Genomic DNA, 17,155 nt, shown 5'->3' on the forward strand with positions numbered 1-17,155 from the left:
CCGAATTTTCCGGGAGTTCTTAGACCGATTTGTGGTCGTCTTCGTGGACGACATTCTTATTTATTCGCCTTCAGAGGAGGAGCACGAGGAACACTTGAGAGTGGTGCTTGAATTGCTTAGAGCCCATAGGCTGTATGCCAAGTTTGGGAAGTGTGAGTTCTGGCTGGGGGAAGTCAAATTCTTAGGCCATGTGGTATCCGGGGAAGGGGTGTCTGTTGATACATCCAAGGTTGAGGCAGTGCAAGATTGGGCACAGCCTAAGAGTGTATTTGAAATCCGCAGTTTTCTGGGATTGGCTGGGTATTACCGTCGGTTTGTGAAAGATTTCTCCAGGTTAGCGTCACCGTTGACTAGACTGACTCGGAAGGGAGTCAAGTTTGTGTGGAGTGAGACTTGTGAAAAGTCGTTCCTAGAGTTGAAAGTTAGATTGACCACCGCTCCGGTGTTGATTATTCCGGAGAGAGGGTTGGGTTATGCGGTTTATTGTGATGCCTCACGAGAGGGTTTGGGCTGTGTGTTGATGCAAGAGGGGAAAGTGGTAGCTTATGGCTCACGTCAGTTGAAAATACACGAGAAGAATTACCCCACACACGACCTAGAGTTAGCAGCTGTGATCTTTGCCTTGAAAATCTGGAGGCACTACCTTTATGGTGAGAAGTTCGAGGTGTTCTCGGACCACAAGAGTTTGAAGTATCTGTTTACACAGAGAGACTTGAATCTGAGGCAGAGGAGATGGATGGAGTTCATCGAGGATTATGATTTTGAGTTGCATTATCATCCGGGAAAGGCCAATGTTGTGGCCGACGCCCTTAGTAGGAAATCTATTAGTGATGTAGCTTGTATAGCCATCCGGGAATGGGAGATGTTGGGAGCACTTGGCGAGTTTGATTTGCTACTGGGCGAATCTGTTGAGACTGCGGCTTTATTTTCTGTTGTTGCGCAGCCTACACTTTTGATTAGAGTGTTAGAAGCACAGAGAGGTGACCTTGAGGTAGAATCCCTCCGAGAGAAGATCTCCAGTGGGAAAGTTGAGAAGGGTTTGACGGTGTATCCCGACCTGAGTGTGAGATACCGAGACCGTTTGTTTGTACCGGAGGCTTGCCGAGAGGAAGTACTCCGAGAGTTTCACCATTCGCGCCTTGCGGTGCATCCGGGAGGTACTAAGATGTATCAGGATTTGGGTCGCCAGTTTTGGTGGCGGGGTATGAAGAGAGATGTGGCTGTTTTCGTATCGAAGTGCCTTACTTGCCAGCAAGTGAAGGCCGAGCATCAGAGGCCAGCGGGTTTGTTGCAACCCTTGCCTATTGCCGAGTGGAAGTGGGAGCATGTCACTATGGACTTCGTTGTAGGTCTTCCGAGGACTCAGCGGGGTAGTGATGCTATTTGGGTGGTTGTAGACCGGTTGACTAAGTCGGCGCATTTCATTCCTATGCGCGTGAGAGATTCGGTGGATCATCTTGCCGATTTGTATGTTCGGGACGTAGTGAGATTGCACGGGGTCCCAGTAACGATCGTCTCAGATAGAGATCCTCGTTTTACTGCTAGGTTGTGGCAGAGTTTGCAGAGTGCCTTGGGCACTAAGTTGACCTTTAGTACGGCTTATCATCCTCAGACTGATGGGCAGTCCGAGCGTACTATTCAGATCCTCGAGGATATGCTTCGGGGTTGTGTCCTTGATTTCAGTGGGACGTGGGAGAGGCACTTGCCCTTGGTAGAGTTTGCCTACAACAACAGTTTTCAGTCTAGCATCGGTATGGCACCGTTTGAGGCCTTGTATGGCCGACCGTGTAGGTCTCCAGTTTGTTGGGCCGAGGTGGGTGATGCACCTTTGTTAGGTCCGGAGTTAGTTAGGGAGACGACGGAGAAAGTTGAGCTTATCCGTAGGAGGCTTGTTACAGCCCAGAGTCGGCAGAAATCTTATGTTGACCGTAGGAGGAGGCCTTTGGCGTTTGAGGTAGGTGATCATGTCTTCTGAAGATATCACCTAGGCGAGGTTTGATGAGATTTGGGAAGAGTGGGAAGTTATCCCCTCGGTTTATTGGTCCTTTTGAAATCCTTGAGAGGATTGGTGAGGTTGCTTATCGGTTAGCCTTACCACCGCAGTTGTCCGGGGTGCATGACGTGTTTCATGTGAGTATGCTTCGGAAATATGAGCCAGATCCATCACATGTGTTGGATTGGACTGATTTAGAGGTAGATGAGGATGCCTCGTATGAGGAGAGACCGGTTCGGGTCTTGGATAGGCGGGATCAGGTCCTGCGTGGCAAGACCATTCCTTTGGTGAAAGTCTTGTGGAAACATCACAGAGTGGAGGAAGCCACTTGGGAACGTGAGTTGGAAGTCCGAGAGAAATATCCGGACTTGTTTGTTGATATGTAATTTTGTGTTTAAATTTTGCATTTTGTTGAACTTAAGAGCTTTTATATATGTCTTAAGTTGTGAAACATTGAAAATGTTTGGTTTATTGGAAGTATGTTTTGGGAACTTGCCTCATATGGAAGTTGTTTGTAACATGGTATATGTTGAATATATTGTTGAAATTGGGAAGATAATGCATAATGTGGATGCATGTTGAAAGTACATATGTTGTTTACATATTATGAAATGTCTCTTGTTGAAGGGATGGGGTGACCGGTAATGGGTCGGATTGTTGAATGTTAACGGGTAACACTGTGTAAAACGAAGGAAAAACTTGTTTTGAAAACTTGTGCTTAATTTCGGGGACGAAATTCTTTAAGGGGGGGAGGTTATAGCGATCCCGGGTTTACCCTTGTTGTACAGTGATCCGGACATGTGTCTGTGGATGTTGGTAGTTGGTTATCATCGTGTTTACATTCCTTCTTCTTCATATTTGAGTTATGGGATGTGTTGGGTGGATTTGTTTCAGGTTGGTTGAGTTTAGAAACCAAAACTAGTTGCCCAGATTTTTGGCCTGTCCGCTCGAGCGGAGGTGTTGGCGCTCGAGCGGGGAATACACCCATCCAGTACTTGTTGTGCAGTGTTGTACGCTCGAGCGTAGGGTTGGGAGCTCGAGCGGAGGTCTGGTTCTGCAAAAGTGCTGAGCGAGTGCATTCTGCGCTCGAGCGGGAGGTTGGCCGCTCGAGCGTAAGTCTGTGAGTGGCCGCTCGAGCGGGGTGTTTTACGCTCGAGCGTAGACCTGGGTTAAAGTCCCGAATTTGTGACTCTTCAAATCACTTTTTGCTTTCTCTTCTCTCTCTTACTTTTCCAAAAAGCCATTTTCAGAGCTTCTCACTCTAAATCGGCCCTTCTCTCTTAGATTTGATCTAGTAAGGATCGTTTGCTCACCTTTTGTCTTCACAAAAGTTGTGTTGATCGTCGAGAGCTTCATTTTGATCTGAAAATTTCGAGTTTTGGAGCATTTTGGTTTTGGTCTTCATCTCCTTTGAGGCTCCGGGTTTGAGGTAGGGATATCCTACTCCTCTCTATGGGTTTTGTCTTTAAATTTTGGTATTTTGAGATGTTGGGCTCGGTTTGGTAATTTTATGAAAGTTTGGGGCTTTTGTGCAATTTTACAAAAGTTGGGGTTTTATTCATAACAAACCTAGATGCATGTTTGGCATAGAAAATGGAATTAATGTTGAATCATTGATGAAAATGGGACCTAAGGGTTGAAATGTTAATTATGGGAATTGACCTAATTACATTGCTTAATTAATTGGGATAATTAATTGAGAGGAATGAAGGAATGAAATGTTGATAGAATACATTGACTATATGTATTGAGTGATTGTATATAGAACCATTGTGTTTGTATACGTTATGTGTAGAGGAGGAGAAAGGGGATGTACTCCGCGGTTTAGGGGAAGATAGGGGATGTACCTCTAAACCGGATAGTGATGGGAGAAGATAGGGGATGAACTCCGTAGATACAGCTCATATGCTTGTCTAGAGAAGTGAAGATAGAGCTTATATGCTTATCTTTGTGATGTGTGGATATAGCTTATATGCTTATCTGTGGATATTGTTGTTATACATATCTGTTGTAGAATGTGGATATAGCTTATATGCTTATCTGAATGTGGGATATAGTTTTTATACATATCTGTAGAAATGATGATAGAGCTAGCATGCTTATCTGTTGAAAAAGGGAAAATGAAAGGAATGTGGTTAGTTTAAATGTAAATGCATGTCTTATCTGATGGGTTTATTGTTATTATTTTGAGGGCGTTACAACTTGGTATCAGAGCGTACCGGGTTCGAATACTTTGGGTACGTGGGAAGTGATTAGTATCACAATGGGTTTGTCTCGCTTGATAGAGACTTAGATGTAGTATCATATGCTATGTGCTTAAATGCTAACATGCTTATGTGACAATTTTCAGGTGCAGGTAGCATGCCACCTCCAAGGACATAGCTTGGGAGGCTTGAGGCGGACATAATGTTGTCATTTTACTTTTTGATGTATTACATGTAAATACAAGCCAAGGGCTTAACGTGTATGAGTTAGTACTCTTTTTGTTGTAACCAAGTGTTAACTTGGAAAGCTGTAAGCCCGTAGGGCATTTTGCTTTTGTTGTTAACATGTAATACTTTTGTAATGAAACACTGATGAATAGAAGAATGTTGTTATTTCATATGTTAATGAATGTTTTATTTGATGGGTTTATTGTTATTATTTTGAGGGCGTTACATTTTTTACATCTTGAGTACTACTTTATTTGATAAATTGTTCATATTTTGCTCTTTCATGATAACGAAAATACATTGAGCTTTTATCTTGCGCAAGTTATTTTGGATAATATAAACATCTTAAAATCAGATTGAGCATGACTATGAAAAAACTTCAATCCAAATTTAAACACCTTAAGCGTCAATTCAAAGAGCTACTTTTGTTTAAAGTATATTAGTTGGTCTACTTTTGAAAATGCATTTTCATGGCATTGGTATGTCATGGGTGAGAGAGAACTTAAGAAAAAAGTGAAAAGAGGGTGTGTGGTTGCGCAATGAGGTTGTGGGATGACGGGAAATGGAAGTATAGGGAGAAAAAAAGTGCAAACAAGTTACTAGAACAGTGAGGGAAAGATATGGAGGATACGTAGCGGGAAATGGTTTGCAATTGAATTAATGGATTTGATTTAGTTTAAAAGAGGAGATATAAGTTAAAATGATTACAAATGTACGTTGGCAAAAGTATCAGTATGAACTGGATTGTTAATATTTAGGTTACATGCTAAATTTTATGTTCATAAATTTTTGTATTGGCTGGAAATTAATTATATTTGTTGAATCAATTTTTCTAAATGCTCTATTAAGTGTTTAGAGGCTAAAGGTTGAACTTCTGAAATCATGTTTAAGAGTTAAGATTTAATGTGATGAGAACCTGAAATTGAACTTTTTATTTGTGTTTGATGACTTTAGTTTTTGCAATTGTTATAAATAGTTGTATATACATACATATACAAACCTCTTTCACTCTCTCACATTTGCATACTCTTCCCCTCCCCACCAGCTCTTGATCCAAAGCCCTTTAGGATGGCTTCTTTGTTGATGCAATAAAGTTGTTATTGCATAGGAATACTTTTGATGGTTGATTTCAAAGTGGATTAAATATTTCAATAGGCCACAAAACAAAAATGAAAATCCACTTATTTATATAATAAACCACAAGGGTTTTTGAAAATGTCTTACAGTTGTTTTTAATGGTTGAGATCAATCCTAATCAGCATCTGACAGTTAAAAGTATAAGTTGAACAAAATGTGTGTTGATGCTAGACCTCTGGTTCTTGCCTACCAGTACCTCTGTCTATCACAAACATCTCTCTCCCTCTTAAAAAGTTAGTTTGAATTCCTATACTTGAACGAGAAGAAGAGCTCTATTGGTTTTGATATAAGTGGGATTACCTTAAAAGTTAGTTTCTTTACAACATAATTTGAAGAACGGAAAGAGCTCTACTTAGTTTACTATCTCTCTCTCTCTCTCTCTCTCTCTCTCTCTCTCTCTCTCTCACACACACACACACACACACACACACACACACTCACACACTCACAACCTCTTTGCAAGTGACGATAATGGAAATTTTTTGTGAATTTCGTTGAGGGTTTCTGTCTTTGGGATTGTGCTTTGTACATAATTTAGTTGTATTTTAATTGTCCTTTTCTTTATGGTTATGTATAGCTCCTTTGCTGCTTCAAGTCTCAATTTAGGTGTACAATCAGAAGATTGAATATCTTTATTAACTGGTTTTAGCTATGTTGTCGTTCACTTTCCCACATTTTATCTTGGTAATTTTTTTATTCTCTGGATGGGTTTGGGGATGGCCTGAACCACATAAAGCACTTGAAAACTCTAATGTTTAGGGAGGCAATTCGTTTTGTAGAAGACAAAATACAATAAATTTGAAAAAATGGGAGAATGATTTGATACAGTTGTACTGAGTAATATCCATACAATAACTAAAGATTTGATGCACTAATTTAGTCATCCATGAGATTCTTTTTTATGATAGCTATCACTTAAATATTGTTTTCAAGTCTTTATAAGTAAAAAGGCAATTTCTCATGTCTCATTCAAACTTAGATCGAATCTTCATTTTGTTTCTATGTGCAACATTTGATTTTATTTGTGAAGTGATGATTGGTCCTTTATATCAAAGTAAAAAACTGATTTTTGCTTGCGGGATTATTGTTCAGATTCATTTTTTCCTCCCAAATTAGTTTTAGTGTTTGTTATGGCCAATACAAGCTATGTGTCTCATATCATCTCTGTTTTTTTTTTTCCTTTCTGTTTTCCTCAATTTATTTGTCATGTGTTGCTTCATGCATTGTTGGGAATATAAAATTGTGGCCTCATCATGTCTTTCAAAGATTAAAGATTTTGTGTTTTGGAATTATATAGTAGTAGTGATGACACAAATTTTTGATTTTTTTGTGAATTTTGCAATGAATAGTTTGTGTTTTTTTAGGGCTTTTTAATTTATTTTTTATTATTTGATCTATTTACAGAGCTTAGATAATTGGAAAAATGGCGAGTTTATCAATGCGTGTTCTATGTTTGCTTCACTGTAGTAATTCATTATGTAGATCAAAGTGTTTGGAGAGGTTTGCCTAATTCATAATTTAGCTGCTATTGAAATTTGCTCCCTGGTTAAACTAGGAAGACTTCTATACAAGAGTTATCATTTTATTGTTAGGTTTCACTATGTAAAACCTATGTAAACTTCTCTCTTACATTCATGTTTAGAATCTTTGCTCAATGCTATTCTTCATATGCGTTTCAGCCAATGATAGGGTCAGAATTATGCTTATCACTGGTATATTCAGAGCTATTAGAGAAGTACATGAATTTTGTGCTGAAAGAAGGGGATTAATTACAAAACAAATTGAAAGAAGAGTATTTGTTGCTATGACAATGTCCAAACCAAGCCAAACCAAATCAAACCAAGCCTTTAGTCCCATTGCAAAAAATTGTGAAACATGCAATTATCACTCTTAAACATGGTTTTGCTGCATTTTTTTGGTATTGTTCAAATTGAAACCATGAAATCATTTGATTCAATAATATTATATTAAGCTATTCATGCATTTTTTTTATTGTTCTTAATCATTTTTATTATTTTGAAGAATCATTTGAGTTCATTTTGTTGTCAAATTAGAGTTGCTTTTGAAGAATCATTTTGTTGATTTCTCATTTTGTTGATTCCTCATAGCTATTGGGTTTTTAAAGCAAATTTAAGCGAGTGCTTTTGTTGCAGGTCGCTGATTCGTATTAGAAACGCTAGATGATTAATTATTATTTTTTAGTTAGATAGGATGATTGCGCTAAATGTTTTTGCCAATTTACTGTGTAGAAGCAATTTCAACTTCTTATTTGTGAAGTATTAAACTAGAGTGATATATCATTTTAAATTGATTTATTAATTGAATTTCGTAGCACGTGTGGTACCGAAAAAATTATTGACCGTGCCTTCAGGCACGGGTTATCCCTAGTATATGTATATATTTTCTAGGTGATGCAAGAAAAAAATGTACAATTTTTCTAAATTTTCATCTTCTTTGCATCTATTTGGTTCTCAACAAGGGTCTTTAAAAGCCAGTATTGCTATATCATTTTGACAAGAACAAAGAGAGAGTCTAGTTTTGATCATGGAACACTTGTTCGAGGACCAACCAACCATTGAGAATTCTAATGAGGCATCAACTAGTGATCAATCTAAGTATGATCAAGAGATGGGGTCCAATGCAACGCCAAGGAGTGTAGATGTTTTGATCAACAAAGCTTCTTGTTGCTCTTTCCCATATCAGATGGACATAGATTCATTGCGTAAAGTAAGAGAAAGTACTTTTTCCCTGTTTGTATTTACAGTTTTTTGTTTAAAAGTTGTAACTAAAAATTTATTGTTGTAAACTGTTTACAAAATTTACTAAATTCGTGTAACCAAAAAAACAAATTGTGGTTCACTTATTAAGAATCATTCTTTCGTCCCTCTCCAACACCTTCTGGTCACCACACTCTCATCACTACCATAAGCTATCACATCTAGCCACCCCCATCTCTAGTCACTATCATAGACAACTTCCTCTAACCATCTTTTCTAGATAGAAACTACCTCAGATTGCTGATAATTACTGTTGTTAACCACCTTTTGCATGAAATCACCTCCAACTACCGTCTCTCCCTACTGACAACCACTTTTGAGTACTACTTTTGACCATCAAAAACTAACTTTGATCACTACCTATTGCCATCCCTTCTTACTCTTATATTTTTCAAATAGGTGTATACTAAACATGTTTTTACCAAAAATAAAAATAAAAATTTTACTTCTCATTGGACAAGACAATTAGACCCATGGATCCTGCCATGGGTTTTGTTTTGGTAATCCAAATCATTTGTTTTGGGACAAAATTTATTTTACTCCCTTGTAATTTAAAGTTAAAGTACTTTACCCTAATAGATTCCGTATTCCCTTGTCGTTTTGGATTGATTTGCAACTGTTAAATTTTTCATCCAAATAGACGTGTATCACAAACGCGATTGTACAGTTATGACTCCATTTCATTATTTTTCCTCCATAAATGATTGGATAAAAAGACATAAATGCCCCATTAGTCATTATTCATTTTCTATCCCTAAATCCTAAAAACAATCTATCTGACCCATTTATTGATTCCATCCTTTAGAACCTGAACCCTAGATATGGATCTTTGGAGAGTTTGCTACAGTGCAACAATAAAATCTCTAATCATTTAATTCCAGTATCCATTTCATCTTGCAAAAAATTGTCAGCAAATTTCGGACTGTGCATATATATGGAAAATGTTTGGTAGTTCAAAATTTTGTGGCTCAAATGGCTCAAATCTGTCAAAACGACATCGTTTTACACTCAAAATCTGTCAAAACGACGTCGTTTTAAGTGATTTGAGCCATTTGAGCCACAAAATTTTGAGCTACCTAGCATTGTTGCATATATATATATGAGAAATGTTAGAGATCATGAAAATTTTGTCATGAAAAGGATCATGAAAAATTTGTGACCCTTAGATTACTGATTAGTGTGTGGTGCTTTATTGTAAGTGTAATCCAAAGGTCACAAATCTTTCATGACTATTTTCATGAAAGACTTTTCATGATACTTCGTATTGCTGTATATATATATATATGGAGATCTATTGGATACATGTGTACACACAAATGTTCACCAACAAAGCAATTACCCATAGCAGCTCATTCTGAAAGTAAAGAACCAGCTATGTGCCGTACAAATGGGTTTGGGTTGTTGATTAATGAGTTATGAAATTTTATTCTTTCTTGTCATTTTTAGTCATTTGAATTTCAAATTTTCGGGAATAGAAGTGGCCAACAAACTCCCTTTTTTTCCCACAAAAATATTCTATTTTTTATTTTAATTTTTATAAAGACTACCTTTTCAATCTTCAAAAGGACCTCTGTGTTGTGCATGGAACTTACTATTATGCACAGGCTATCATTTTTTTTTTTGTGTGTGTGTGGAGGAGCTCTTAAAAAAATTATAGTAGAAGGAAGTGAGGAGATGGAGTAATGGAAAGAAGAGTAGGTGTCGCATACCCACGGTAAGGATAAGTGATTCCTACAATGGCTCCACAATTTGATTGCTTGCTTGAACTTACTACCTTAGGAAAGGTGCTCCGCTTTGTGTATGGTAGTACTCTGTTTTTGTTGTGAAGAAAGAGATGTGAAGAAGAAGAAAGTAATAAGTTTTTCCACGCAAGGGGTAAAATAGTTGCAAATTAGTCCAAAACCATAAGCGTGATCTGCCTATATTTGAAATATATGGGGGTGAAGTGCTTCAGCTTCAAACCTCAAGCGAGTAAAGTGAACTTTACCTTTTGTTTTGTTACCCTCATGTCTATAGATCATTCACAAAAAAATAAAAAAAATTAATAATCAAATTAAACTAATAATCTTAGCGACATAAGTTTATATAATTTATGTTTAAAAAAATGACCAATAAAAGACAAATATAATAAAATTATATAATTAGAATTTTCGAATCAATTTGATCTTTTGTTTTATTTTTTATAGTGGATGATCTGCACACATGAAATTATGTAAAACTGAATGACATGAAAAAATGAATTGTTCATGTCATCAAAATGAGACTTACAATGTGCCCAAGGATTGAATTGTTCCATTCAACCCATCTAAAAAAATATATATTTAAATATTTTGTAAATAAAAGGTACTAATTTATATACTATATTACTAAACGAGAGATGAAGCCTAGTAAATGTTCCATGGATTGGCAATAAAAGTGGATTATTTATGTACAATTTTATTTATTTATTTATTTTATTTTTTTAACAGTGAACAAGGTTGTTTTTGTTGATGATGTGCAGGTTTTAGCAGAGGCAATGGGGACATTCATTATGATGTTTTGTATATGTGCAATCATAGCAATCACTCAGCTTATGGGTGGCCAAGTTGGCCTCTTGGAATATGCAGCCACGGCAGCTCTCACAGTGGTGGTGGTGATTTTCTCCATTGGAGCCATCTCTGGAGCTCATGTCAACCCTTCTATCACTTTTGCCTTTGCTACTTTAGGTCAATTTCCAAGGTCTCAGGTGTTGGTCAGTCTTCACTGTATTTAAATAAATTAAATTATGTTGTGTACCAAACAATAATCAGAATATAAAGAAATAAAAGAAATGAGAGAACTTTGTTTGATTACAAAAATCAAACTCGTAATAATAAATAAATAAATATAAAACAGATTTTATTTTGTTACAAAAACAAATTTAAAATCTGATTTAAATAAATAACAATAACACAAAAATTAATTAAATAACTTACTTGATTTAATTTCTTCGAATTATAATCTGATCAAATCCAGTGTTTGACACTGTATCCTTAAGACAGATTCATCCTCTCCACGGTGCTTTCAGAATGTGGACGTCTATCTCTCAGGATAAAATGATCTACTACAAACAATAGTAGCACTACAAATTGTTTGCCTAACGAACACACTAAGTGTTTATACTCTCTCTGACAAGAAAATAATGCAGCAATATGAAGAGAATGTTTTTCAGAATTATGAAGGACGAAAATTAGAGATCACTAAATCCAAATGAGGGTTGTCCTATTTATAGATGGAATGGTGGCTCTAGGTTTTGAATTGAACAGGAATGATACTTGTTGGTTTTGTATTCAAACAGATTTGAATCTGTTGGGTTACAATTTAAACAGATAACAAAAACAGGAAGGGCCTTTTTTGGATGTACAGTAAATCCAAGCCAGTTTAATTCTGTTTGAAAATGGGAAGAGCCCTGTTTGGATGAACAGTAAATCCAAACCAATTTATTTCCTGTTTAATTTGAATTCTGGATTTTATTTTATATAAAATAAAATTAAATTCAAATGTTTTTGGCCCAAAAAGATTAGTATTGGGGCGAACAAGCCCAACCACACATCACGCACCCGCGCCCAAGCCCAAGTCGCTTGACCGACCGGACGAATGGCGGCGGCGCGCGTGTGTGGTGGTTTTTGAGTCCAATGGGTCTAGCCTATTTTGCCCATAACCTCTCCCTCTAAAACACTTGGGTACCCCTTGGGGCACACCCCAAGTACCAAACCCTTGCCTTATAAACCCTTTCAAAACCTCCCACCAAATCAATGTGGGACAAGCCTTATTCAAACCTTTAAGGAATTTCTACCAAAATTCCATTTCCATGGAGCATACTTTGGCTTCAATTTCCCATTCACTCGATAATGGTTTTGAGCAACCAAATATACCACGTGAATCACAACGCAGCAAAGAACGCGTTACCACTTTGACCCGTGTAAAACGATGCACGGGGCCCACCTAAAAATTAGACCAAACTTAGGAAAAAATTCTGATTTTACCCAGAATTTTATAACCATTTCTAACACCAGGTACTAAGAATCATGTCGTCTTCTTAGTCATGTTTGTGTCATCTCCTATCGTATCGTTTAAGTTGTGTGCTAAAATTCTCTTAATACTAATCTTAGCGACATAAGTTTATATAATTTCTGTTTAAAAAAATGACCAATAAAAGACAAATATAATAAAATTATATAATTAGAATTTTCGTATCATTTTTTTTAACAGAATTTTCGAATCAATTTGATCTTTTGTTTTATTTTTTTATAGTGGATGATCTGCACACATGAAATTACGTAAAACTGAATGACATGAAAAAATGAATTGTTCATGTCATCAAAATGAGACTTACAATGTGCCCAAGGATTGAATTGTTCCATTCAACTCATCTAAAAAATATATATTTAAATTTTTTGTAAATAAAAGGTACTAATTTATATACTATATTACTAAACGAGAGATGAAGCCTAGTAAATGTTCCATGGATTGGCAATAAAAGTGGATTATTTATGTACAATTTTATTTATTTATTTATTTTATTTTTTTAACAGTGAACAAGGTTGTTTTTGTTGATGATGTGCAGGTTTTAGCAGAGGCAATGGGGACATTCATTCTGATGTTTTGTATATGTGCAATCATAGCAATCACTCAGCTTATGGGTGGCCAAGTTGGCCTCTTGGAATATGCAGCCACGTCAGCTCTCACAGTGGTGGTGGTGATTTTCTCCATTGGAGCCATCTCTGGAGCTCATGTCAACCCTTCTATCACTTTTGCCTTTGCTACTTTAGGTCAATTTCCATGGTCCCAGGTACTAAGAATCATGTCGTCTTCTTAGTCATGTTTGTGTCATCTCCTATCGTATCATTTAAGTTGTGTGTTAAAATTCTCTTAATACTAATCCAATTTATTTATTTATTTTTGTTATTTTTGAGTGGTTCGTGTCTTGTTAAAAAATAAAATTTTAAAAAAAATCTACCCTTATTTTGAACTCTTTTTTTTTTTTTTCATTAAACTAATCTTTACTAAGTGAAATTGTTCATAAAAATATTAAATTTAAGCTCAATTCTATTCTCCAATTTCGAAAAACTGAACCTAATTATATTTTATTTTTCAGTCAAGATTGACTGAAAAATAATAAATGAAATTTCAGATTCTTTCAAGAGAAAATCGAAATACTATTGTCCCCAAAGCCTTATTTTACTTTTTTTTTATTCAACTGAAAAAGTTTATATAAGAGACTTAAATATGTCATAATACTTCTCAGTCGAAAACTAAGTATCTATCAATTTCATGTTATACATATTTTACACTGACCTGGTATATTTATTTATTATGTTATCTTGTCATATCATAATTAAGTTCGTGTCCAAAAAAATTATCAGCCTTAGCTTGCTGACTCATATACAATTAGGAAGTGCCACTTGATTCTCGAATTTATACTCTTTCGGTGGGCCCTAAAGACCTTACTTGGGATATGTGCCTGCTTTTTTTTTTAAAATCCATTTGATTTCAAAATCTCCAATATTTTTGGAATCAGAAAACTGAAAGTTTTTGTGATTTGATTTTGAAGGTTCCACTATACATAATAGCACAAATCATGGGGTCAACATTGGCAACATATGTGGGAAGTTTAGTATATGGAATAAAATCAGAACTGATGATTACAAGACCATTGCAAGGATCTACTACTGCCTTTTGGGTGGAGCTCATTGCTACTTTCATCATCATGTTCCTTGCTTCTTCTTTGGAATATCAATCTAAATATGTAAGTTCAAATTTTCGTACTTTCCTCCTAATAATTGCAACTGGCATAGCTTCTAAGGTCTTCTTGTTGCAACTTAAATAGACTGCTTATAATGTAAATGAAAATTAATTTTTTAAAGCTATTTTCATGTTTGGATACCAGAAAATTATATCCAAACTCGTAATTTGATAATTTTTTTTGATTTCCTGCAGGTAGGCCATTTGTCAGGATTCATTGTTGGGACGGCAATTGGACTTGCAGTTCTAATCTCAGGGCATGTCCAAACACTACCCATGTCTGCTAATTCTTGAATTTTTAATTTTATTTTTTGCTTTTTCTTATTATATTCATAACCATCCTTTTGATATTTGATTGCAGGCCTATTTCAGGAGGGTCAATGAACCCGGCAAGGTCATTAGGGCCTGCAATTGTTTCATGGAAATTTGGCGATGTGTGGATTTACCTCATTGCCCCTACTGTTGGAGCTGTTGGGGGTGCATTGCTGTTTCGTGCTTTACGACTTCAACATCATCCTTGTTGCTCTGATTCCTCTCCTAATACCACTCGGCTAAGGCAACCGTTACATTAGCTTTTGTTTAAGGATTGTTGCTTACAATGTTATAAACATTTGTAGTGGCTATAATATGTGCTTCAATTTCATACCATGCTCTGAATTCAATATGAAAACTAATAATAGTATTATAGTAAAGGAATGAAGATTGAAAATAAAGAAAATTAAGCATTCCCTTGATTTGAATTTGTGTTATGATGTTAATTCATGCACACGATGCTTGATTAAAATGCTTTCAAAATCGAATATTGCCTGGAACAGTTTTAGCTGAGAGGAGCATAGTGATACATATAAATAAAACTTATAAACTCGTTTTAACAAATTGACGCGGCAGTTATTGAATGCATTCCTTTTAAATCCATTTTTATCTAATCAAATAAAATGGTATGATAATTATTGCAAAGAGAACAAAATGTCAAAATTAAAATGATGTATTATCAATGTCACATTGAAAGATGAGTTCATCAAATGACCACAAAATCTAAAAGTCACATCCAACGATTAATTTTAGTACACTTCACTTTATCAACACTAAAATCATTAAGCCTTACAACCCAACACCACCTATAATCTTCTACAACTTCGTGTTGCAGGTAGGTAGAAATCTAAAGTTGAAAACATCTTAGTTTAATCCTTGGAACCCCAAGAAAAATGGGGGAAGAAGAGTGATTGATTTGAAATACATTTTGATAAAAATTCTATTACAGCTCCTAACCAATGTCAAGTGTATGAATGCACAGATCATCATTTTTAGATTGACAATGAATTTGCAATTTCGCCAATCTAAAAATGACGACCTAGTTATGCATATCCTAAGTATTGGTTAAATCGATATTTTTCATGGATAGAGCACGTGTTGCAAATAAAGTGAGATGCCAAGATGGGAAAGGGAATGAACAATTTGCTCATTGTGAAACTTGCGTTGTCAAAATGATGGTGTTATTTATTGGTGCTTTGAGTTGTCGCCTTAGCTCCTTATGCATATATATGCCAAACTCAATTGAGCTTAAGTGGTTCAAGATGGCAAGTAATTTATATATATGAAAATTAAGGGGTTGTTTGAGGTTTACTTATAGTTTTGAATTTTTACGAAAAATATACAGAAAAATAAAGAAGTGATGTGACCTAAATAAGTACACTTATTTAAATCATCTCCAAACAACCCCTAATTGAACCTATGTGTGGATTTTGTTAATTCGTGTTTGGTTACTAGTATCTAATGTGATTATAAGAATGTGGATAGGGTGGACGAGGGAGAAGGGGGTGAATTTCTTTGATCAATTGTAATTACGTATTGTTATTAGGTAAGTGTTTGGGATATACGCAATTCGCAAAATTATGTAAGCTTTCAAGAATTTATAAAAATGATCTTATAAAAATACGTAAGTTAAATATAAATTTCCGTAATTCTATGCATAGAAGTTTTAAAATTCACAAAATTACGTAAGTTTTTACAAACTTACATAAGTCATCATTTCACAAAAACGTATAACTCAAATCACAAAATGACATAATAAAATTATATGCATATGGTATGCAATGCACACCAAAGAGTTTTCCTATAATCCTATAATAAAAGATGGTTGAAACCAAACTTTTTTTTTTAAATAGCAAAAAGCAAACATGAATGGGATAAAAACAAATTCTTTTGACTAAACAATTTGGTCAACTCTCAAAACATGTTACCTATTTGGGAAAATGTGACATTATGGAGGCCTCTATAAATGTAATTCAAGTCTAAAATACTTTACAAGGCGCTCAGATTAAAAGTCCAAAATTATGTATATATATATATATATATTTTTGTTCAAAGATTCAGACATTGAAATAGTATGTCCATAAGGACAAGCTTAGGTAACATGACCACATTACCCACACAGATATATATGCTATACGGTAGAACACTCTCAAACCAAACCATTTGCTCTCTCTCTCTCTCTCTCTCTCTCTCTCTCTCTCTTCATCACTGACACAACCACCTATCGTCTCAACCTTCTCCATCACCATCTCCGCCCACTGCAACCTCTCTCTGGCACTGCTCTGCCGCTAAGAATAGCGCCAGCAGAGCTCTGATTGCATATTCCGTCGCGCGTATTCTATCGTACCATCAAATCCAAAATCGTCGTCCTCCTCTGATCATGCCACCATTAGGGTTACAAACAAGCCAAGCCGAGCCGAGTTTTACTATGTTCGAGCTTGACTTGACTTATTTGCAAAATGTTCAAGCTGTTCAAGCTCGAAACAAGCTATAATATCTAAGCTCGAGCTTGGCTCGTCCAAAATTTATGTAACTCGAGCTCGGCTCATGATGGCTCGTTAAGCCAAGAGAGAACCATGGAAAACAATAACCCTCTACACTTGTATAGAAATTTGTCCACCTTAAAATGTATTTTGCAATCGATGTGGGACTTCCAACAAATGCACCAAACGACGTCGTTTGGCATAACATGTTATTGTAGTCTTTCAATCCCACATCATTGAACAGAGAAAACGCACAAA

At 35.8% G+C, this 17,155-nt stretch overlaps 1 protein-coding gene across 1 annotated transcript; it reads left to right on the plus strand.

The window, feature by feature from the left end:
• Nucleotides 1-10,075: 10,075 nt before the first annotated feature.
• On the plus strand, nt 10,076-14,740 carry LOC114323983 (putative aquaporin NIP7-1). Its single transcript, XM_082880455.1, has 6 exons — nt 10,076-10,123; nt 10,840-11,070; nt 12,841-13,149; nt 13,912-14,106; nt 14,298-14,359; nt 14,464-14,740. Exons 1-6 carry the CDS (start codon nt 10,076-10,078, stop codon nt 14,672-14,674), a joined length of 1,056 nt encoding a protein of 351 aa, XP_082736581.1. The 3' UTR covers nt 14,675-14,740.
• The last annotated feature ends 2,415 nt before the right edge of the window (nt 14,741-17,155 follow it).

The sequence above is a fragment of the Camellia sinensis genome, chromosome 7 (assembly GCF_055761805.1).
Source record: "Camellia sinensis isolate YWXY chromosome 7, ASM5576180v1, whole genome shotgun sequence".
NCBI classification, from domain to species: domain Eukaryota; kingdom Viridiplantae; phylum Streptophyta; class Magnoliopsida; order Ericales; family Theaceae; genus Camellia; species Camellia sinensis.